The sequence below is a fragment of the Phyllostomus discolor genome, chromosome 12 (assembly GCF_004126475.2).
Source record: "Phyllostomus discolor isolate MPI-MPIP mPhyDis1 chromosome 12, mPhyDis1.pri.v3, whole genome shotgun sequence".
Lineage (NCBI taxonomy): Eukaryota > Metazoa > Chordata > Mammalia > Chiroptera > Phyllostomidae > Phyllostomus > Phyllostomus discolor.
This window is the reverse complement of record NC_040914.2, coordinates 64,238,144-64,262,515: the sequence shown is the minus strand read 5'-3', so window position 1 is coordinate 64,262,515 and position 24,372 is coordinate 64,238,144. Positions and strand designations below refer to the sequence as shown.

Genomic DNA, 24,372 nt, shown 5'->3' with positions numbered 1-24,372 from the left:
AAGAACTAGGTTAGACCAGACATTTTCACAGATTTCTTATGACTATGAGTCAAAAACTCCAGAGAAACAAAGCAGAATTTTATCTCAAGAAATATGCTTACACCTTCCTCAGATACTGTCTTCAAATGTGGTACTCACCTTCTGTGGGTTCAGAACTTTAATGACTTGTGTGATGGTCCCCGTGTTAAATGCTGGGACAACGCTGCTGCTAGGAGACAGGAGCTGCAGCTGGAATGTCTGCGGGGAACAAAGGGCACTCTTCAGAAAGACTATACACTCAATACAATGTCACAGACAGCAACAAAGAAAACCTCCAATGCTCAGATGATGGTTCATGTAACAGATTTACCCACTACTACTACTTTCTATTTGTTTTCCAGACACCAACAATTTGTAGTATGTGGGTGGACTATCACTTCATAGTATTTATAAAACCCCGTTGCTAGGTCTTTGACCATGAAAACTAGCAATGAGTGTCTCTTACCTTCCTGGCAGAAAGAACTTTATCCTATGAGTTTTCAAAAGGTGACCTGTTCTGGGTCTGGCAAGTTCATTTAACAGTAACTGATCAACTATGCAGGAAACACACACACACACACACACACACACACACACGTGTGTGCGCGCGCACGCACAAACAGGTGCCTATGGCTAAAAAAAGCTAAAAAGAAATGAAAAGAAAAGCTTTGTGAAAAATAACAAACCAGCATACCAGTCACTACAGGCTGGGATACAGAGACTAGAACTTTTGCTGTCTGAAGCATGCACAATCTGGACTGTGATCTGGACTGTGTCAAGGCCTACTCCTACATGACAGAGGTCAAGGAAAGGCTGGAAGAGCCAGTTTCTTAATGGATCTCTCCACTGGAGGCACAAGTTCCTAACAGAAAAATTACATGCAGAATAGCTTATACAGCAAAAGACTTGCAAAAACCAAAAGCCATAATCTGTTGCATGCTGGCAGGCTTTGTTTACTTATGGGGAACAGAGATGGAAGTACTATAAGCAACAGAGGTAAACTAGATCACTGGCACGATATAGTATGTATGGACGCACCTCTTCTACATACTAGGATTTTAAAAAATCTTCCCTGAAAGTTCAGTCTTCTAAAATATTAAGGAGAGAGTAGAGAGAGGGAAAGAGAAGGAGAGAGAAGAGAGGAGAGGAAAAAAAGCAGAGAGGCAGAGAGAGAGAGACAGAGACAGAGAGAGACAGAGAGAGGGAGGGAGGGAGGGAGAGAGAGAGAGGGAGAAGGGCTGCGGAGGGAAAAGAAAGAAAGGGGGGAGGAAGTCTACCTCGTCTTCCCTGAAGCTAAAAATGATTAAGAGTAGAGATTTAATCTCAATGCACAGGTTTATTATTTTGGGTCTTATTCATAATTCTATTGTCAAGATAAATTATGTAAGCTAAAATATTATTCATTTATTTACATTTATTTAATTAAATGTAAGATGCCATCAATTATAATTCACACCATTATTTTATATACCACTGAGAAAGAAAGCAGGCTGCTGATTAAACTGTGACAAGGTTATCAATTTTAAAACGTACCTCAATTTCAGAGATAATAAAACGTAAAAATAGTAACTAATCATAGAATCTATGTTAAGATGACATTTTGAAGTTCACGATACATCATGTTATGTAAACAGGCACTGCACAGTACAGCACCAAGAATGAGGCCGCGCTGTAAGGGCAGAGATGATGTGCTGCTAGGACGGCAGTCTGAAGTAACAAATACAAATCCCTAAGCTGCAGCAGGCTAACCTTTACTGAGCACTGGACACACGAAAAGTGCCTAAAACAGTACCTGGTACATAAACCTCACCTATTCCTCCTGAAGTAGATATCCTTCACCACCCCTCTTTGCAAATAAAGAAACTGAGGCATGGAGATAAAGTTAACTTGCTTAATGTCACACAACTAGTACTGAAACCACTTTACTGCTTCTGAAACATCTATGTTATTCTGGCTCCAAAAAATTAAAGTAAAGGAGACTACAAAATCAGCAGTAACCACAAATAAAAGAACTTAAATTTCAAAAAACACATGTGGTCTGAACGTCATACTTCATATGTCACTGCAAAAATTAGATTAGCTTAGTCTACACTAGGGACAGGCAAACTATGGCCCGGAGCCAAGAATGAACAGACACCTGTTTTTATAAGTAATGTTTTATTGGAACATAGCCACACTCCTTCACTTACACACTGTCTGCAGCTGTTTCTGCACTGTAATAGCAGAACGGAGTAGATGCAACTACTGCCTAAATAGTGTTTTAGGCGTCCACACAGCCTAAAACACTATTTTGTCTTTTATAGAAAAATTCTACCTACTCCTCATTGTAAATTTTTCTTTGTTCAAAACTTTTCTAAGTATAAACTGGAAGTTACCAAACAGTCATGGAGATGTAAAGTATAGCACAGGGAATATAGTCAATAATATCATAACAGCTATACATGATGCCAGATTAATCTGGAGGATCACTTCATAAATTATATGTCTAACCACTATGCTGTACACCTGAAACTAATATAATACTGAATGTCAAATGTAAATAAAAAAAGGAAAAATACTGCATTATTCAAAGATGAACATAAACACTCTTCACACAGATTTGGTAGAAATATAACTTCAATTACAAAACATGCAGTCACTATATCAACAATAAACTGGATAATAATGAAGGAGGAATGTTTCGCTCACTTTGATATCAAGAGATGAGAACTTTTAATTCTCTACAAGAGAATACCAAATAAAGTCCCTCATCTTAATTAACTTCAGTTCCATGTTAGAATTTGTGTTTTTTAGGCCTTTATCACTGTATTACCCCAACCTATCCTCAACACCCTGACCATTAACAAACCACCTTACAGAACTCTGTTCTCAGTACTATTAGAATGACCTCTCTTTATCCTATAATACATAACTAACTTTAAGACTATTTATGACCAAAAAAACCCAAGAATATTTATGTCATTAAAAATAATTAAAATGACTTGCTTCAATGAACCATAACAGTTACTTTATCATTAGCTTGGGCTAAATCTGCCAATCTAATTTAATCCCTAAACATTAAAATACCTCCCTTAGCAAATGCATTTTTTTAAAGCCACTCAATCTTTATTCAAAAACCAAAAAGGCAAAGAAGACCCTGGAGCACCTTTGGCACTGCAGCCTGGAAAACAAAGTCCGTCATGTCGAGCTCCGTGCTGTTGGAGGCCTGTATCGTTATCACTGTGACGCTGGGGTTGGTGTGTGACCGTTCAAAAGTGAATTCTATTTTCAAGCCATTCTTACTGTATGCTGTGATGGAGGGGATGCCTGGGAAAATACATGAAGATTAGTCTAACTGTAGACACCTGATACTTACAAAATCATTACTTACTTTCTTCAATAACTATTTCTTACTGCTTCAATGTTAACATCAGTTATCATACCTGTAGCGATGTCATTGAAAAGAGGCTGTGATGAAAGCCCATCCAACAAGAAGGGGGGCTGGGATATCTGTGGGACTGAGGCAGGGGCAGGAGCAGCAGCTGGAGCACCTAAAGGAAAGAGTCCAACATTGAGTCACTATTACCCAGTATGACAAAATTCACCAAGAAAACAAGGAGAAAAATATTATGATCCCAAGTTAAGGGCACAGGCAGGATAAAAATGCTTGCTTCGAAATAACAAATGGATGAGTTTTCAGAACTATAACTATCTTCTTACAAGTCAATAAGGAAAAAAACAATTTAAAAGCAGTAACATATAATAAACCATTCCCAGAAGTGGGAACCTGAATGAAAAGGGCATCTTATGGGAAAAGACGCTCAATCTCTACTAGTAATCAGGGAAATGGGATGTAAACCCACATGGAGATATACTTCACATCCAGTACAGTCATAAAAATTTCAACATCTGACAATACCAGATACTAGTAAGACTATGTAGCAAGAGGACTTTTTAACCTCTCTCTTACTGATATAAACTGGCACAACCAAACCAGAGACAATTTAGCAACAGTAAAGTTCAACATAAATATATCCCTAGACTCAAGTTCCTCAACGTCAAAGCTAATGAAATTTTAAGCTAGGTGATTCTTTGTTGTGGGGGAGCTATCTTGAGCATTGTAGGGTATTTATCAGCACCCCTGGCTTTCACCCATTAAATGACAGTAGCATCCTCCAGTTGTGACAACCAAAAATATCTGCTGAGCCCTGGTGGGCGAAATCTCCCCCAAGTGAGAAGCAGTGCCTTCCTCCTGAATGCTTTTGATTACTTCTTACATATGTACCTTGAGAAACATGTACAAGAAGTATTCATAGCAAGATAGTTTCTAACTGTGAAGTACTAGCAATAAGATAAGTAAATGGTGGTACACTGATGAAATTAAACACTATATAGCCCTGGCTGGTGTGGCTTAGTGGATTGACTGCCCGTCTGCCAACCGAAGAGTCAGTCACAGGTTTGACTCCCAGTCAGGGCACATGCCTGGGTTGCAGGCCAGGTCCCTAATAGGGGGCACGCAAAAGGCAACCCACACACTGATGTTTCTCTCCCTCTTTCTCTCTCCCTTCCCCTCTCTAAAAAGAAATAAAATATTTTTTAAAAGAAATTAAACCCTATACAAACACAACAGTAAAAATGTGAATGCACTAGAAATATAGCTGACCCTTGAATAATACAGGGGGTTAGGCGCGACAACCTTCCATACAGTTGAAAAATCTCTGTGTAATGACAGATCCACAAATGAGAATTCCCAACAAAGGATTTGACCTTTGAACAACTCAGGTTTGAACTGAGAGAGTCAATTAAACTGCATGGGTCAAATGAAGAAAAAAAAAAATCCCCTTATAAGTGGACCGATGCAGCTCAAATCCATGTTGTTCAAGGGTCAACCGTACACTCAACATGAATTATTCATAGATTATTCTCACAAAAACAGTGTTTGGCAAAAAAGCAGGGTGCAAAAGGACACATTCAGTTGGATGTCATTTCTAAAAAGGTAAAAACTGCCAAAACAATATAAACACTATTATTAAGATGCACACAGAAATGGTGAACACCAAAACTGAACACTCCTTTGGGGCAGACAGCAGTTCTCTCCGGAATAAAGAGGGAAGGAGCTGAGGGGGAAGTACAAAGGGAATGCCAACTCTCATAGTAACATTTTCTTTTACAAGCTAAGTAGATCAAAGCATTCACTGAATTTTATAGGTGTTAAACAATGCATAATGAAAATTTAACACACACACACACAACCTGGATTGCTGATATGAAATGGGGGGAAGAAATTACCAAATTATCATTTTATTGATCCTTCCAAATAAGAACAATAAGGATTAGCAATTGAGGGCAAGTTCTGTCATGAACTGACAGAAATCGGAATTCTATGAGGCATAAGAAAATTGAACAAAATAAAAAGAATGCATTTTATATTTAAACAGATTTCAATTACTTATGAAATTAACTGAAATTTAGCATTTTAAAAAGCATCAACAGAATAAAAGAAAATGAAGGGGGAAATATCTTTTTTAAAAAAATACTCTAGTACACTAAGAGAAAAATAATACTAAAAATTAGCAAGGAAGGTAGAAATACAGATGACTAAGCAAAGCACAAGAAGCTAAAAACAAATGAGACACTGCAGAACATGCAGTCGAGCGGACTGCCAACAAAGTGTACAAAGAAGTAGTCAAACAGTTCTCCTAGTTCACGTAAATCTAATCTAGTAATTGTCCCACAGTTCCCATTTTCCAAACAAATTTAGAAATGTGTCCCCATGGAAAATGAGAAGCTACTCTAGATACAAAGGTAACAGGAATACCTAAGTCCCTTAAATTTTAGTTTTTTTTCTCCTCCTCATGTACAATAGGTAGCTTTGGGAAACAACAGAAACTTACTGTGCCAATTCCACTAAAAAGCACACACTAAATTTACTTATTTATTTCCATGGATTAACATTACTGTATATTAGGATATAACTGGAATGATGGCTTAAAGAATCTGGAACTCAACCCTGGCTGGTGTTGCTCAGTGGGTTGATCGCAGGCTGCGAACCAGAGGGCCGCAGTTCAATTCCGGGGTGGGGCACGTGCCTGGGTTGTGGGCCAGGTCCAGTGGGGGCCATGTAAGAGGTAACCACACAATGATGTTTCTCTCCCTCTCTTTCTCCCTCCCTTTCCTTCTCTCTAAAAATAAATAAATAAAATCTTAAAAAAAAAAACAAAACAAAAAACCTGGAACTCAGAAATAGGGAAATGTGAGTAAAACATTATGAATAAGTAAAAAGTCTAGGCTTTTTAACTCTTCATCATTTTGCTTTTTCATGTAACACTGGGAAAATAAGAAAGAAAGAACAAAATCAAAACATTAAGACTTCATGATAAATGAGTTAAGGATACAAAAGGAATGTGGAAAAATGAAATTCACATATAATGCAAACGTGGATATTTATGAAATATTCCCTGCCACTGAAAAACTTGCAATTAGCCCTGGCTTGTGTGGCTCAGTGGATTAAGCACTGGCCCATGAACTGGAAAACCTAAAAGTAACAAAATAACAGGACCAATTTTTCAACTGCTTAGGGCTTTTAAAAAATGATATAGTATTTTTGTACAGTGAAACTGGTGGCAATATACATTGAGGATAAGGTAAATAACATTTACCAAGTGACTACTGAAAGTGATGCATGCACTGAATAAGAAGTCATCATTCCTCACAAATACCCTGTAAGGTTAAGTATTTATCATCCTTATTTTAAAAAGATTCAGAAAGACCAACAAACTTAGTTAAAGAAAGTAAACCAAAACAAGAACAAATTAATGTAATGTTTGCTGAAGAAAAATCTGGAAAACAAACAAGAGTAAGGAATTCAATATATTAGGGTACACTTCTTGATGAAATATTAGACAACCATTTAAATTTATAATTGTAACCCTGGCTGGTGTGGTTCAGTGGACTGGGTGCTGGCCTATGAACCAAGGGGTCACCAGTTCGATTCCCACACATGCCTGGGTTGCAGGACTGGGTCCCCAGTTGGGAGTGCGCAAGAGGCAACCACACATTGATGTAACGTTCCCTCTCTTTCTCCTTCCCTTCCCCTCTCTCTAAAAATAAAATCTTTTAAAAAAATTATAATTGTAAAGACTATGTACTAACATGGAAACATTAATGTGTAACAAAACATACCACCTCTACACTATATGTTTACACTCCCAGATTGTTTTCACCTTTCCTTATACCCAGTATAGATTGGGCATCTGAGGATTTAAAATTGACTATTTGTCAATGACTCAAAAGTACATAGGAAGTAACAGTTTGAAATTTTGTTAAGATACATATACACTGTAAGCTCTGGCAGGCTGTTGTGTTAGAAAAAAATAATCTAGCCTTCGATAGCCAATCTAGATGACCATCCAATATCCTTACTCTATTGTTGTTTTTTACTTGAGGTCATGTATGCTAAATATAACTCTTACACTTTTAAAGAAGTCACTTAAGACAAACATTATATACTACAGTAATTGTCTTAGACTTAGGGGCTCATAATATCACTGAAACACTTCAATTACAAACATCTACTACTAAAACAAAGATGAGAAAAAATATTCCCAAATGAAAGTTATATTTGAATATTATTAATCATGGATGATTTTTTCTTTTCATTGCTTCAATAATAGGGGAAAAGGGGAAGAGAGTGGGAGGGAGGGACCGAGGAAAACAATAGTTAACATCTCTCCACAATGGCCATAACTCTTAAAATCTAACCATGAGTAGAAAGAAATCTAGAAAAAGTGATGTCTTGGGGCCCTGGCCCGTGTTCCGCAATGCTAAACGTTGCTGGTTTGTTCCTGGTCAGGGCACATGCCTAGGCTGTGGGTATGGTCCCAGTCAGGGCACATACAAGAGGCAACCAATTGATGTTTTTTCACATCGATGTTTTTCTCCCTCTCTCTTTCCTTCCCTTCCCCACACTCTAAAATCAGTAAGCATGTCCTCAGGTGAGGATAAATGAAAAAAAAGAGAAAGAGAGAAAATGCGATGTCTTGGATACTAAGTACCAGTAAAGCTAAGATGACTTGGGATATATACTTTTTGCAGCCTGAAATTTTCAAAATACTACAAGTAATTTATTCTCCCCAAATTAAAAATTGGACTTTAAGGAATCCTATTCTCTAGAACAGAGATTTTCAATCTATTTCATCTTCTGACACACATGAACTAATTACTAAAATTCTGCAGCATACCAAAAAATATATTTTGCCGATCTGACAAAAAAAAATAGGTATGATTTTGATTTATTCCCAATGGATGGCTATTGCTGTGTTGGCTGTTGTCATTTTTTTATTTGACAATCTAAGGGAAAAGAGGTCAGGACCCCTGATGAAATAGTCAGGTATTGCATGTTGTAAAAATTCTGGGGGCACACTAGCTGAAAATCACAGCTCTAGAGGCAAGGCGGTTTATGTCCCACATGATGTGAAGATTCTAGTCTTGTTTTTGACTTAGCCTCGCCATCTTCAATTGATTGATGTGCTAGAAAAATCTGTTAAATGTAGTTTTCCCCCAAGGCCTTTATCCCCTATCTCAGCATTAAATAATTCTACTCTGGCCTCACCTGTAAGGTTGATGTCTCCCAGCAAATCAAGAAGTTCTCCACCAGCAGAAGCTGGTTTGCTTGTAGGTGCAGTTGGAATAACAGGTGTTATGTCATTTCCTCCCAACAAATCCAACAAATCATTGGCCTATACAAGAAAATAATATCTCGATTTAGTAGTTATTTACCAAATCTATATCTAATGCAAAGCTCTTTAAACACTTAACAAAAAGAAGGAAGAGAATCCTCAATCAATCTAGGAACACTGAAGGGAATCAGCTAAAAGATGGGTTATTAGTAATATCCCCAGATAAACTAATGGAAAGCTACCTGGCTGGTAGGCTGTGGCCCAGAAGGTGGTGGTTTAGTCTCTAGTGGAGCTGGCTCTGTCTCTCCATTTGTCTGCACAATCTCAGTAGGGCCATTTGTGGTCACTTTTTCCATAACAGGCATTCTCTCAAGCAGGGCAGACCTGTAAAAAATCTGAAGTGGTTAAATTCCAGACAGTTAACCTCAATTCCCTACCCAAAACAATCACTGTAACTATACTGAAGTTAACATGAAAAGCCACCTCCCCTCCCCATACACTAAAATAGAAGGTGGGTTATAAGAATACATGACCTAAATTGCTGGCTGCATTAAGAGTAGGCAAGAAACAGCTGTAGAGTTCTGGCCAAGATGGAGGTACAGGTAGAAACCCTTTGCTTCCTCGCACAACCAAAAGGAGGATAACAACCGATCTAAAAGCAATAAACAACCAGAAGTGCCAGAAAATCAAATGGCATGGAACTCCAACAACTAAGGAATTAAAGAAATAGTCAACAAAACCAACCAGACCAGTAAGATGGGCGGACGAAGAGAACCAGTGGCAGAGCAAGCAGGCAGGGCTGACTGACAGAACCATGGGCAAGGCAGTGGACTGTGAAGGCAGGGCTGGCTGAATAGGAAACTGAGCGGACCGTGGACTATGATGATGGTTACCAGCAGTGGGAGAAACTCCCAGTCTCCCAGCGGATGAGAGAGTTCACTGGAAAATGGGGCAAGAACAAGGCAGGTAAGCTGCACTGTTCCCTCTGTGGCCCCTCCCCCAAAGGCAGCACTGCAGTACAGCAAGGACGGTTGCCTTGCCCTGATGAATACCTAAGGCCCCGCCCCCTTACAACTTAACAGGTGCCCCTAGACAAAGAAATAGGGCCAAAATGAAAGAACAGAGCAAAACTTCAGAAAGAGAGCTAAGTGATGAGGAGATAGCCAACCTATCTGATGGAGAGTTTAAAGCCCTGTTCATCAAAATGCTCACAGATCTGATTGAGCCTGGCCAAAAAATGAAAGAACAATGAAAGATACTCAAAGTGAAATAAAGCAAAATACTCAGGGAACCAAAAGTGACAGGACCAAAACCAGGACTCAAAGCAATGATTTGAAACAGAAGGAAGAAATAAACACCCAACCAGGATAGAATGAAGAAACAATAATTCAGAAAAATGAAGAGAAGCTTAGAAACCTCTGGGGCAACTTTAAACATTCCAATATCTGGATTATAGGGGTGCCAGAAGGAGAAGAATAACAGCAAGAAATTGAAAACTTATTGAAACAAATAATGAAGGAAAACTTCCCCAATCTGGTGAAGGAAACAGACTTCTAGGAAGTCCAGGAAACTCAGAGAGTCCCAAAGAAGTCAGACCCAAAGAGGAACATACTAAGGCACATCATCAAGTTACCCAAGATTAAAGATAAAGAGAGAATCTTAAAAGCAGCAAGAGGAAAGGAAAGCATTACCTACAAAGGAGTGCCTATCAGACTATTGGCTGACTTCTCAAAAGCAACTATGCAGGCAAGAAGGGGCTGGAAAGAAGTATTTGAAGTCATGAAAGGCAAGGACTTACATCCAAGGTTACTCTATCCAGTAAAGCTATCATTCAGAATGGAAGGGCAGATAAAGTGCTTCCCAGATAAGGTCAAGTTAAAGGAGTTCATCATCACCAAGCCCTTATTATATGAAATGTTAAAAAGACTTATCTAAGAAATTGAAGAAGATCCAAAACTATGAACAGTAAAATGACAACAAATTCACAGCTATCAACAAACAAACCTAAAGAAAAAGAACAACAAAAATTAAGCAAACAACTAGAACAGGAACAGAATCAGAGAAATGAAGATCACATGGAAGGTTTTCAGTGAGGAGGGGGAGGGGAGGACTGGGGGGGGAAGGTACAGGGAAAAGAAGCATAATTGGTAGGCATAAAATAGACAGGGAGAGGTCAAAATGGTATAAGAAACAGAGAATTCAAAGAACTTATATGTACAACCCATGGACATGGACTAAGGGGGGAGAATGTGGGAGGGTTGGGGGGGGTGCAGGGCAGAGGGGAATAAAGGGGGAGAAACTGGGAAAACTGTAATAGCATAATCAATAAAATATTCTTAAAAAAAAAAAAAAAAGAGTAGGCAAGAAACCTTAAATGGACAAACTGTCCACCCAAATACCAAGAGATTCAGATTTCTTAGTGGTACAGAAATTAGAATGAAAGAAAGGTAAATCAGTAGATAGTAACAGGTTCCAGTTAAAAAGATACTGCATAGTGGAGGGGTAAGAAGGATGACATGTACCAAAATGTTAAGAGTAATGTTATCTGAACAAGATTCTCTAGAGAAAATACAACTCTCACTTCTTAAAGTTAATAAAATGGAAAATGAAGCTAACTTTCCATACCAAAAGAAAAGGCAGAAGGGGAATTAAAGACCAATTAACAGTTTTTCTACAGGCTAGACAGAGCAGATGAACAAAGCAGAAGCAGTCAAGCCACTAGGACTAAATAGGGTTGTGAGGTCCAGTTAATAAAGCATCAGGAATGAGTCTCCTTTATGGATTATAATGACAATTTGTTCAGGAAAGTAAGAAGCACATGCATCACTTCCTTTCTTTCACTTACCTCATATGGTCGTATTTCTTAAAAAGTGCATTATATTCTACTGCCCTCTGCTGGAGTTCCACATCAATGCTGCTTCCGTAGATGGAAACCACTTTCTTTATTCGGCTTTGGGGTACAATCACAAATTCAAATACCCAAAAGAAAGTTAATAAACAAACAGACAGAATTAATGTTTAAACCAGAGTTTTCTGATTACAACTTTTAAATACTCACCTTTTCTTAATTTACATAATCTTTCAAAAACAAAACACCTTTCCTTTATTTTCATCCAACTTTATAAAGCTCAACACCATTATCCACCATTATACTTATTGTAATTGTAATACTAAATTTTGTCTATTAAATACCCCATGCCCTAAAATTGCTAGGAAAAGGTATCAATTATTTATTTGCTATGAAAGAAGAAACTTATACTGCTCACCCTCTTAATAACTTTAAAGTAAACGCTTTTTTCAACAGAAGGGGCACAGCATCAGAGTTTTATCAAAAAAGAGTCATTATCTGCCCTGACTGGCGTAGCTCAGTGGATTGAGCGCGGGCTGCGAACCAAAGTGTCACAGGTTCGACTCCCAGTCAGGGTACATGCCTGGGTTGCAAGCCATGACCCCCAGCAACCGCACATTGATGTTTCTCTCTCTCTCTCTTCCTCCCTCCCTTCCCTCTCTAAAAATAAATAAAATCTTAAAAAAAAGAGTCATTATCTAATACCAAATTCTTCTAATTCACAATTCAAAGAGTAAAACAACATAATTTTTCACAAGACCTTACACAAAAAGTAAAGCAGAAAGTCTAAGTTCGCCTTTATATGACTGGCTGAAAACCTGATCCAAAAACTGACTTTTATTCAAAATAGTAAACGGCAGAATTCAAAGATTTAAACAGCATGATCCTCATGATTTTCTTTTCATCCAGACATCTCAAAATATTATAATAGCCCTGGCTGGTGTGGCTCAGTTGGCTGGAGTGTTTTCTCAGAAACCAAAAGGCTGCAGGTTCAAATCCTAGTCATGGCATTTCCCTAGCTTATAGGTTTGGTCCCCAGTTATGTAAGAGAGGCAACTGATCAGTGTTTCTCTCTCAGGTTGATGTTTCTCTCCCTCTCTTTCTCCTTCCCTTTCTCTCTCTCAAACCAATAAGCATGTCCTCAGGTGAGAATAAAAATAACTAAATAAATATATATATAAAACAAGAGCCCTTATATAGGCAAATAATGTCTCAACTTTGAAAAAAGAAAAAGAGCTTAGAAATCTGATTTTAAAAACATATTTTTTATACTCAAAATAAACTACAGTGAGGCAATGAGAGAAAAGAAAGTATAGATGAAATAAGGATTATCCACAAAATGATGGTTGTTATTGTCAACAGGTATATACAATTCATTTTACTATTCTCTCTACTTTTGCCCCTGCACGAACTTTTCTATAATAAAAAGTTTTTAAAAATTACAAAACAACCTGTTCACCCTTTTTTTTCCCATACTCACTTTACAGTACAGGTGAATCGAGTAGAAAGCTTCATAATGGCAGTGAGGGCATAACCTCGTGTCACAGAGGTGGACATATTAGAGATTAGGACACTTTCTAAAATATCCAACACTTCATCTTCTGTTACCTAAGGACAAAAAAAAAAAAGAGAGAGAGAGAGAGAATGTACAGTTCATCATAAAAGTGATCATCTAAATCTGATATCAAGACATAGGATGCCACCATAAAACCAATCCAACCATCATTACCGAAGCTTCTAACACAATTTGTGCTTTGCCAGGATAACTGCCCAAGCTGTTCCATCAACCAGAAGTAGGTAGAAGGTAGGTTTTGGTTTTTTTTTTTTAAGTGGAAAATACCCATTTAGGGGCTGAGAGGCACATTTCATTTCAAGAGGCAAAAGTAAAGGAGAAAAAGTTACAGAGTTCAAGTACTGTTGCCACAAGTTCTCCTAAAGCCAGTCCTTTAATGAGCAAACAAAAACATGGCTGTATGTTTCATTTCCTCCTATTTAAATCAGCCACAGAGCAAGAGAAACAATATGCTTTAGCCTGACAAGGTGGAGAATGGATCTTAAGGTGGTTTTTCAAGTCTCACAATGGCTCAGTAAGTTCCACCTCAGAAACTGGCAGGTTTCCAAATATAATTCTGGTATTACTTTTTAAAAAGTTTTTGAAGGAATCAACCTCAACTCCTCTTAACCACCACCCTCTTATAAACAAAAACACTATTTTTTCCCATCTTAACCAAGAGTAACAAGGGGTACCTGAATAGGCTCTTCCTCTTCACACTGGCCAGATATGAGAAGATCTCCATATTCACCTATACACCACGCAGCTACTTGTACCAAAGGTTGCTGTCAAAAGAAAGTCACTGTTTATCAAGGATTTCAACTCTTACAAAGAGTTGCAAATCATAGGTCATCTAATCATGAAGATCATATTTCAGGCACATATAGAGTGTTAGTAATAAGAATACACATGGAAATAAAGTGTAATTTCTCCCCAAAATAGGAAAAAAAAGAGCAAATGAAGTACTTACCTGAGAATAATCACCAAGAATTGCTTTGTATAAGCGCTGGACAGTATAGGCATGCATCTCTACACTATTGGTTATTAACTGGATCAAGTTAGGGACAGCATCATCACGAACATAGCTTCCTGCCTAAAAGGAAATGCAGATAGTTACCCCTAGAAACACACAGTAATGGTAACAAATGCTGGCTATCATCGCTGTAGTTAAAAGGAGACTACTAAAGAACACCCTCAAAGATAAAGTTGATTTTAACTTTCAGGTTTGTAAGCAACTCAAAATTCAAAGTCTTATTTATTTAAATGAATATTCTAAGTTTTTAAATTTTATATTAAAAAAAAAAATAAATGTCCAGAAGAAAATATAAAGACTTAAAATTTCAAGAAAGACCACCCCAGTTGGTGTGGCTCAGTAGATGGAGTGCCAGCCTGTGAACCAAAGAGTCCCGATTCCAGTCTAGGGTACATGCCTGGGTTGTGAGCCAGTGCCCCAATGGGGGTTGCCATGAAAGTCAACCACACACTGATGTTTCCCTCCCTCCCTCCCTTCCCTTACAAAAGTAAATAAATAAAATCTTTTAAAAATTTTTTTTCAAGAAAGACCTTTTCTACACAAAACAGGTAAGGTATAGGGGCAAGCAAAATTAGGTAAATTACCAGCCATCATTACGTGACAAACCAATCATAAGAATACAAATAACAACAATTAAGACAAATAATACAAATAGATGCAATAATAAATAAATACAATAAATTCTCTTTGTGTACTCACAAATGTAAACCTACTTTTGCCCACCCATGTATAAGATTTCAAAAATTTAAGAAATACATTCACTAGGAAGAGAGTTACAACAAACTCTCCCTTTCCACAGCCCCCAACACCAACGTTAAAATCATATGGTTTAGTGCTGGCTGCGTACTGGCTCAGCTGGTTGGAGCGTCACGTCGTATACTAAAGCCACTGATCGGTGTTATTCTCTCACACCGATGCCCACCCCTACCCCCACTCGCCCTCTCCCCTTCCTCTCTAAAACCAGTAAGCATATCCTTGAATGAAGATTTAAAAAATACAAATCCTATGGTCTAGCTACAGTAGTCATGTTACTCTGGAAGGTGGTGAGGTGTATATTAACATCTCAAAGAGGGTATATGAAATAAATAAAGAGTAACTTTTAAAGTCAACCATTAGTCCCAGGAATAGGAAATATTCTGTATTTTATTATCCACCCTTTTTATTAGTTGGCCTTTTTAACAAACATCCCCTGGACCAGTGAAGTCTGAGATACTATTTGCAACCATGGAGCAAAGTAAAGCTACTTAACACATGAGCATTATGACAGCCAGGCTGCACAGAACATCCGGTGAAACCTGGGCCTAATATCAACCCATCTTGGTCAATCTCCCATTACTGGAAAGAGACATGATTGACAAGACTGAGCCCTGGCTGGTGTGGGTCAGTAGATCAAGCACTGGCCTGTGAACGGAAGGTCACTAGTTCAATTCCTGGCCAGGGCACATACCTGGGCTGCAGGCTGGTTTTCCTGTTGGGGGAGTGCGAGAGGCAACCTATCCATGCTTCTCTACCTATCTTTCTCCCTCCATTCCCATCTTTCTAAAGATTAATAAATAAAATCTTTAAAAATAAAAAAAATAGAAAAGATTGAAACTAGGCCTAATGACGTGTACTTTGCAAAGAAAAAAGGGAAATTTTAAAAAGTCTCAAGTGTTTTAAGATACCCGCTACTGTTAAGAAACAAAGACAGAGGGAGTAGTTTGGGGAGATGATTAAAAGAAAAGGTGAGAAGCTAAAAAGCAGGTAATTTGTGGTCTAACTTAGAAATTTACATTCTAATGGAAGAAGAGCACAGTGTTTGAAATAAAAGAATCAACAGGATCTAACTGACATTTATACACTACTTCATCTAGCAACAGCAGAACACACCTCCTTCTCAAGCTCAGATGGAACATTCTCCAAGACAGACCACGTTCTGAGCCATAAAAAACATCTTAAGTTTAAAAGAACAGAAATCATATGGAATTAAATTAGAAAGCAGTAACACAAAGACAGCTGAGAAATCCCAAAATAGTTGGAGATTAAACAACACACTACTATACTAAAAAACACATGGGTCAAAGAAAACATTGGGAAAATTATTAAAAATATCAGTTATCCCTGGCTGGCGTAGCTCAGTGGATTGAGCATGGGCTGGGAACCAAAGTGTCCCAGGTTCGATTCCCAGCCAGGGTACATTCCTGGGTTGCAGGTTATAACCCCCAGAAACCGCACATTGATATCTCTCTCTCTCTCTCTCTCTCCCTCCCTTCCCTCTCTAAAAATAAATAAATAAAATCTTTAAAAAAAAATATCAGTTATCTCTCATGAACATAAATGCAAAAATCCTTTAAAACATTAACAAAACAAACAACAATATATAAAAAGAATTATACAGCATATAACCCATGTGGGATTCATTCCAGGGATGGAAAGGTGGTTTAACAATCAAAAATCAATTACTGTAATCCTGCACATCAACAAGCTAAAAAAAAAAATCGTATGATTGTAATAAAATATGGGTCAACAGGAAAAATGAAAAGTAGGAGCATTTTTAACAATAGTTTTGAATTTTGATAAACATTTCTTCAGAAGCTCTAATTCTTCCTTTCTTTTGAGCTTGAAAATAATGTGTCCTGATTCATACCTTTTGTTAAAATACTATTTCCCCATTTAGTAAGTACATTTAGTAGCTGTTAATCTTCAACAAAATTAATTCATTGTGGGTAAACTAGAAAACTAGTTTGTCAAAGACAAATCCACAGCAACAATTATGTGTCTGGGTGCATACATCTATATACTATATAACATATATATCTCATCATTTTAATGGTATGTTCTCCCACAGATATTTCATAATTTACTTAATGCCCATTGCATATACGTTTTGTACATTTGTCCTTTTATTTTTCCAAGATAAAGTCCTAAAACTTGAATTGATGAACTAAAAGATACCAACTGAGACTTTTGCTACAAGCTACCCACCCTGTACTCTGGAAAGATGGTAACATTTTACACCCACTTAAAGTGAACAGTACGGCCTGTTTCTCTGTTTTCTAGCTAATACTAGAAATTCGATTAAAAAGTGTAAGTGAAAAGTGATACCTCGCTTTTACTTTACTTACTATTTCTTTACTAATAAGGTTATTTTTCATTGTTAACTAGCCATTTCCTTCTTTTTCTGTGAACTGCTTGTTCAAATGCCAATTTTTCCATTACAGTGTTTGATTTTTCTTATTAATTGTAAATTGTTTATAAAATTAAAATATTAATATGCTATTATATTTTACAATGGTTTTCCTCTAGTTGTCATTTGTTTTTTGTTTTTGTTTTTTTTACTTATTGACTGATTTTAGAGGGAGAGGGAACGGGAGAGAAATATGAGGTATTCACTGGTTGATTCTTGTATGTGCCCTGACTAGGGATCGAAACCGCAACTTTAGTATATCAGGAATGATGCTCTAACCAACTAAGCTACCCAGCCAGGGCTTCATTTGCCTTTTAACTTTGTAAATTTCTCCCTTTTGCAACATGGATTTTAAATTTTAATGTGGTCAAATTTGTTCATGTTTTCCTTTATGGTACCTACAGCTAATAACGTAATTAGGCATAGTTATAGTTTCTTTATACACCACTACACTTTCATTTGTAGTCTTCAATCTCTAATCCCTGTCTGTTAATTGAATGATAAACAGAAATACTCCAAAACTCTGGAAGATTACCAAAGGAAAAAAATACCTTACAAAACTGTAATTTTAAGTCCAGAATAAATGTAGTCATTCAGAACCTTCCAGTGACTTCCTAACACATTCAAACTAAATCCCAAACTCCTGTGAGGCCCCATGGAATCTAGTCCCTGCGTCAGTGACAGCATGCTCTGCCTTCACTTGCCTTACTGCTCTCCAAGCAGGCCACACTTGTTGCTACCTAAGGTCCTTGAGACACCTGCTACTCTCTTATATTAGTATACTTGTTAAAATATATATATTTGTTATTTCTTTATCTTTTAGAGAAAGGGGAAGGGAGGGAGAAAGAGAGGGAGAGGAACATCGTATTGGCCACCCCTCGCATGTGCCGCAATCGGGGACTGAATCTACAAACCAAGCCTGTGCCCTGACCAGGAATCAAACCAATGGCCTTTCGCTATGCATATGGATGCCCAACCAACTAAGCCACACCAGTTAGGGCAGATTAGTACACTCTTTTTCCAAATCTTGCACAGTTAGTTTCCATAAATTCTCTACTCCAGTGTTAGCTCCTCTGAGTGACCTTCCCTGACTACTCCACCTACAATACTTGGTATATTGCCCCATATCCCATCCTCCCTGCCATCATCTTAGTCCCTCATGCTGCTGTACTGTTTTCTCATAGCATTCTTCCCTGAGAGTACAGTACACACCTCCTCACAAATTTCCTATCTCCCCCACTAGAAGAACATAAGCTTCATGAGAACAAAGGTTTGGTCTGCCTCAATCAGCACATCCAGCACGTAGCATATCTTGACTTTAAAAAGCTACTTACATGCCCTGGTTGGTGTGGCTCAACGTATTCAGTGCCGGCCTGCAAACCAAAAAGTTGCCCGTTCGATTCCTGGTCAGGGCACATGGCTGGGTTGTGGGCCACGTCCCTAGCTAGGGGTGTGCGAGAGGCAACCAATCAATGTGTCTGCCACACATCGATGTTTCTCTCTTTTTTCTCCCCCTTCCCCCCTCTCTAAAAATAAACAAAATCTTAAAGATGAACATTTTTTTTAAAGCTACTTACCGTTGTCAGAACACGCATAATTGTGTCTATATGCCATCGTTTGGAAGGTGCATACCTAAGAAAATAAAGGTGAGAAACTGGAACCTGTAAATTATACTGTGCTCTGTTACTTTCAAAAATCCTGCCTACAGTCATTAAGTGATTATATTTGGAGACATTCACCCTCAAGTCTAGCAGCAATACGCATTTCACAGGGTACTGAAATGGCGCACTGTCAAACTCAGATGTTTTACATTATCTGAGTTGCTGAGCTAAGAAATGGGACTCTTGTCTTAGAAAACAAATCATGAAGTCAGGGCTGGAGAGGACAAAGAAGAAAGAAGAAAAGCAACTGTTCCCAGACCCAGGCAACACCAAGACTAGAAACCTGTTCCCTTAAATTCACAGTGGAGAGGACAAAAATAACTGTACTACCAACATCTTGAGGTATTAACTTCCTATAAGTTTTACACAGAACTTCTATATCCTCATAAAAAGGGCATCGCAGATAGGTTAAAGAATAGATTATAGGAGCATTATAAATCCCTACTTTTAGAAAAATTGGATTAAGAAGGGCAAATCTTCCTATATTTAAATGCTTGCAATAATGGCCTTCTCAAAGCTCATTCCTAACTGGGAGCTTGAATAAATGTTACATGTTTTAAACAAGTCTACAACATGTCCCCCATGTTTGAAGATGCTTTTAAAAGATCCAAGCATCTTTTATTAATAAAAGTAAAAATTAAATCTTACTTTTCTGCAGCAAGAAATATTCCAGATGCACAGTCTGCTTTAAATTCTGGCTCACATGAATCCAGAAAATAAAGTAATTCCTTCATCATGCCTCGGATATTATTCCCATTCACTAGGGCAAAACTCAATTCCATTGCACGCCTTGCAAGGGAAAAATACAAAAAATAAAAAAAACACAATGAGTTACATTTACTGTGGGAATGAAACAAAGATGTAGGTATAGTCTGTCTGAACACCACTCACAGGCAGATAGATGTGTTAATGTCCTTGCATGATCCTATGATCCCAATCTTTCCATGCAAGATAACAAAAGTTATCCAAGTTATTCTATTTTGAATCTTTGTTCAACACTTTCTTCAAATATTCCTAAGAGAGACATGACTGACCAACAATGTAATTTGGGTTCAATAATCTATTGTATGAAGTTTAAATTTTAAATACTTAAAAGGCTCAAAAAGAGAGGCAACAAAATTATTGCCCAAAGATAGTATCCCTCTACATTATTGCTTAAAATGTAATATATAAAGTCACCATACTCTTTTATTATACCCACTTCTGTCCAAAGATGATTTAACAGTTAACATCAAAAGATATGTGGAAAATCAGAATAAAAACAAACCTGAGGGCATTACACTAAGTACAATAACTCAGAGGAAAAACAAATACTGTCAGGTATCACGTAAATGTGAACGCAAAAAAGCCAAACACATAGGAACAGAGACTAGAATAGTGATTACCAGGGCTGAGGGTGGGGGAGTGGGGCAGATGTTGGTCAGAGGGTACAAACTTCCAGTTATAAGATAGTAAGTTCTAAGGATCTAATGTGCAGCTTACTTAGTTCAAGTTAGTATTATATACTTGAAATTTGCCAAGAAAGTAGATTTTAAATGTTTTCACCACACACAAAAAATAGTAATTATGTAATTTGATGCAGGTGTTAACTAATGCTATGGTGGTAACTGTTTTGCAATATATAACTGTCAAATCAACGCATTGTACATTTTAAACTTACATAATGTTATATGTCAAATATATCTCAATAAAGTTGGAAAAAAACTGAAACAGAAAATGAAGGCCACAAAAAGGAAAAAAGGGCATGTGCTATGAGGGCAAATAAAAGTTTCTATAATTGCCTGTCAAAATGGCAACCAAGACAAAATGAAAACAGTTAACATATAAAAGTTATAAAGTTACGATATGCATCCTTCCATACTTGATCAGTAATTTTAAACATGGTATATAAGTTGAATTTCAAAAATACCAATTTAATATGAAGTACTGTCACCTTAGCTAAATTCACAAGCAATAAAAAAATCAATCCTTACAGAAATTCATTAATAGATAATTCTTATATTGTGCTTAAGTACCTTACTTACATTAATCCGGTTAATCCTGCATAACCGTATAAGGTGGGTTCTCTTAAACCTCTGCATTTACATATGGGACAACCAAGGCACTAAAAGGTTAAGTTACTAGGCCACATCTATTAAGGGCAGAGGCAAGATTTGGATACAGCAGTCTGGCTCCCAAGTTTGAGCTCTTAATGCAACAGAGCCTGTCAAAGACATACAGGTTTTACTTCTGAAAGACAAAGCCCCAGTAATGAGCTATAGAGAAACAACAAAATTGGAGTCAGGCCTGATTTCTATTCCAAGGTGTGTCCTTGTACAAGGGTTAGGGTTTAGAGTAAGTTATGTGTTTCCTTTAGGACTGTATGTTATTTAACCAGTCTGTTAATTGAGGATAGAAGTAATTGCCTAGTCTCAATGGCTTGCTCAGAGAACCGAGAGGGTATTTTACAGATCCTTTGCAAAGCACTATGTACAAGTTGTTATTACTAAGTCTAGGTCTTATCTTTAGATTGCCCAAGCACTCTGTACCTGTTCTTTGCAAACAAAAGGAACTCAATATGAATAAATGTTTGTTAAGTGAATGGTTTTAGAGATAATTTCAAAGCTAATTTGTTCTAGATTCAAACATACAACCACAACCAAAAGTTCATTGGGGCCAACTATCGCTAGGTTGACAAACATCCACAATTTTTCTAAGAGAACCAGTAGTTTATTCCATGGAGGAAAAAAGTGATGCTTTTTGAAAGTGTTATCTGCTACCTAACATCATTTCTAGATATACTCTTCTAAGAAACACGGCTGCCTCCAGTATCTTGGAGCATTAAGTACTGTGAGAAAATGTGTGCTGTCAGCAATTTGAGTTTCAGCATCGTGATAAAACACTTAGCCGATGGATCACTCCTTATTTTCATCCTCCAGCACACAAAGCACAGTACCCCTGGTAAGTAATCTTTTGCCCAGCTTATCTTTATCTGTTTTATTTATCAAAGAACCAAAGACAAGATCAGTGTGCACTTAAGTATTCCTTATTGGCCTCTTTCATTGACCTAAACTTCTCCCTGCCAATCCTTTCTAAAAAAGGATTTACTGGGCAGAGAATCCATCTTTGAAAATGTTGATAATCCATAAACATCAACGTTTTCACTTTCAAAACTATTACAAAGTTATCAGATGAGGCAGAGGCAGAGAAATGATCAACAATCTGTTACCGTTTTATTGAGACATCCAAATCTTTTAGACAGTCCACAATTGTGCTTCTGTGCCTCTGCACTGCATTATGATCTGTCTGCACAGTCTTCAACAAAGATGTCAGAGCTACGTATCTGGATGAAAGGAAGTTGCAGAAGACAATTAAAATATAAAATTCAGGGTAGTTTTTGTCTACCTTAATAATAACAGAAAATGCCTAAAGACTAAGGGAAAGCATATATGTTTAAACAGATAAAAGACGATGACTATAATGGTAACATTCTAAAGGCAGAGGAGACACTAGGATCTAAAAAAGTAGCAACCAGGAGAAGCCTTGGATTCAGACTATTTTCATTCATGGTTAAAGTCCACTGAAACTTCTAAAAGTGATTGCCTCAATTATTTCAAGTTCTTCCAAACAGTATGACAAAAATGTATAGTATCCCTTTTCAGGCCAGTGCCCCAAAATGCAAGAGAAAATGATTTCAATTTTACCATTTATATTTTCTCTGCTTTTATTTGAGATGGACAGAAAAATTTGAGTGTAAGATCCAAATATTCAAAAATTCTTTTGGAAAGAGAAGATAATTCAAGGTACCACAACAATTACTTCCACATTTTTTTCAAGTTTACCATGATGAGAAATTATCTCCTGATTAAAAGAGGGAAAAAGGCAAACGGGATATACTACAATATAAAAATACTAATAAATTCATCTACTTTTGAAAACTAACCATAATTGACAAACACATTCCACATTTGTGACCTGAAATGTTTTATTTTTCTTCTTCATTTAGAGCAGAGGTCAGCAAACTATAGGTTACCTACAAAAATCCAGCCCTCTGCCGTCTGCTTTTGTAAATCAATTTTTATCAGAATAGTCATTCGTAGTTATCATTCATAGTCTATGTTTTCACGCCAAGAGGCACAGCTGAGTAACGGTCAGAGACCCAAAGTCCCACAGAGCCTAGAACATTGACCATCCATCCAGTCCTTTACAGAAAAAGTATGCTGACTCCTGATTTTTAATATAAATAGGAGAGCAAAAATTAATCCATGATGTAAATCCTGAAATTCTTTGCAAAACAACAGTTTTAAGGCCAAACTAAAATAGAAATCCTGAGTTTCCTCAGTTGAAGTTCTAGATACATCACTCAATACATGTGTGATCTTGAGCACAGTCACTCTAAAAAACAGAGTTTATAATAAATACAGGACATTTTTCAGTTGCCTTACCTAATATTCTTGTCATTGTTCAATAAGAAACGACCCAGGATATTTATGGCTAGGACCTAAAAAAACAGCATAGGTTAAAAATCTAGGAAAATTAAATATTTATATTGTTTAAGGATCACTTCCTAGCCTCTGTTAGGTGCAAACTATTTCAAAGTGGTAGCTGAGGGGTGTCAAACTCACTTTCACTGGGGGCCACATCAGCCTCATGGTTGCCTTCAAAGGGCCGAATCTAATTTTAGGACTGTATAAATTATAACTACTCCTTAACTAGGGGCAAGGAGCTCGGTGCTGCCACCAGGTAGAAACAAGGTGCCAGGCTGGATAAAACAAGGTAGACTAAGACCAAATTCAGCTCACAGGCCTTGTGTTTGCCACCTGTGTGGTAGCTGGTATTTTATAGGCTGGAAAGACAAAAGGTTCTGAAGATAAACGATGGTGTTGGTTGCACAACAAAGTGAATGTATTTAATGCCACTGATCTAAGGACTTAAAAGTGGTTAAAATGGTAAACTTTATGCTATGTATATTCTACCAAAATGTCTTTTAAAAAAATTAGAATGGTCTCTATACATGAGTATGGACTAGCTCCAACATAATGTTAATTGAAAAAAGTAAGGTGCAGGATGAAACACATTACTATTTCGTTTGAAAGGTGGGCAGAGGAAAAGAACTAATCTAATTTGGTTAAGTTACTTGGATGTTGTAATCTCTTTTTATTATTGCTTTTTTATTTTTAGAGAAAAAGGAAGGGAGAGAGAAACATCCCTGTGAGAGAGAAAAATCCATTGGTTCCCCCCTGTACTCGCCAGGGCTGGAAATCCAACCTGCAAACCCAAGTATTGGGTTGGCCAAAAAGTTCATTTGTTTTTTTCTGTAAGATGGCTCTAGTAGCACTTAGCTGTCTTTAACTTCATTCAAAACAATTTTGTTCAGTTGTATTGTAACAGCTGTCATATCAGCATGCATAAAAAAACATCAAATTTGGTGAATTTTTGTATAGCCATTTTAATACTG

The 24,372-nt window shown here is 37.3% G+C and overlaps 1 protein-coding gene and 1 non-coding gene across 5 annotated transcripts in view; both read right to left on the bottom strand.

The window, feature by feature from the left end:
• AP1G1 (adaptor related protein complex 1 subunit gamma 1) overlaps nt 1-24,372 on the bottom strand; it is a 74,319-nt gene that overhangs the window by 5,440 nt on the left and 44,507 nt on the right. For all 4 annotated transcript variants that reach the window (XM_028501807.2, XM_028501809.2, XM_028501806.2 and 1 more), the window contains 13 exons: nt 23,360-23,415; nt 22,144-22,257; nt 19,584-19,724; nt 18,852-18,906; nt 14,046-14,168; nt 13,771-13,860; nt 13,004-13,131; nt 11,521-11,625; nt 8,918-9,059; nt 8,609-8,735; nt 3,441-3,548; nt 3,164-3,324; nt 139-237 (listed from right to left, as the gene is read on the bottom strand). In XM_028501807.2, the coding sequence (XP_028357608.1) occupies nt 139-237; nt 3,164-3,324; nt 3,441-3,548; nt 8,609-8,735; nt 8,918-9,059; nt 11,521-11,625; nt 13,004-13,131; nt 13,771-13,860; nt 14,046-14,168; nt 18,852-18,906; nt 19,584-19,724; nt 22,144-22,257; nt 23,360-23,415 (1,449 nt within the window). The remainder of the gene's footprint in view (nt 1-138; nt 238-3,163; nt 3,325-3,440; nt 3,549-8,608; nt 8,736-8,917; nt 9,060-11,520; nt 11,626-13,003; nt 13,132-13,770; nt 13,861-14,045; nt 14,169-18,851; nt 18,907-19,583; nt 19,725-22,143; nt 22,258-23,359; nt 23,416-24,372) is intronic.
• Nucleotides 21,774-21,859, bottom strand: LOC114488491. Its single transcript, XR_003683806.1, has one exon. It is a non-coding gene; the product is annotated as a small nucleolar RNA SNORD71 (small nucleolar RNA).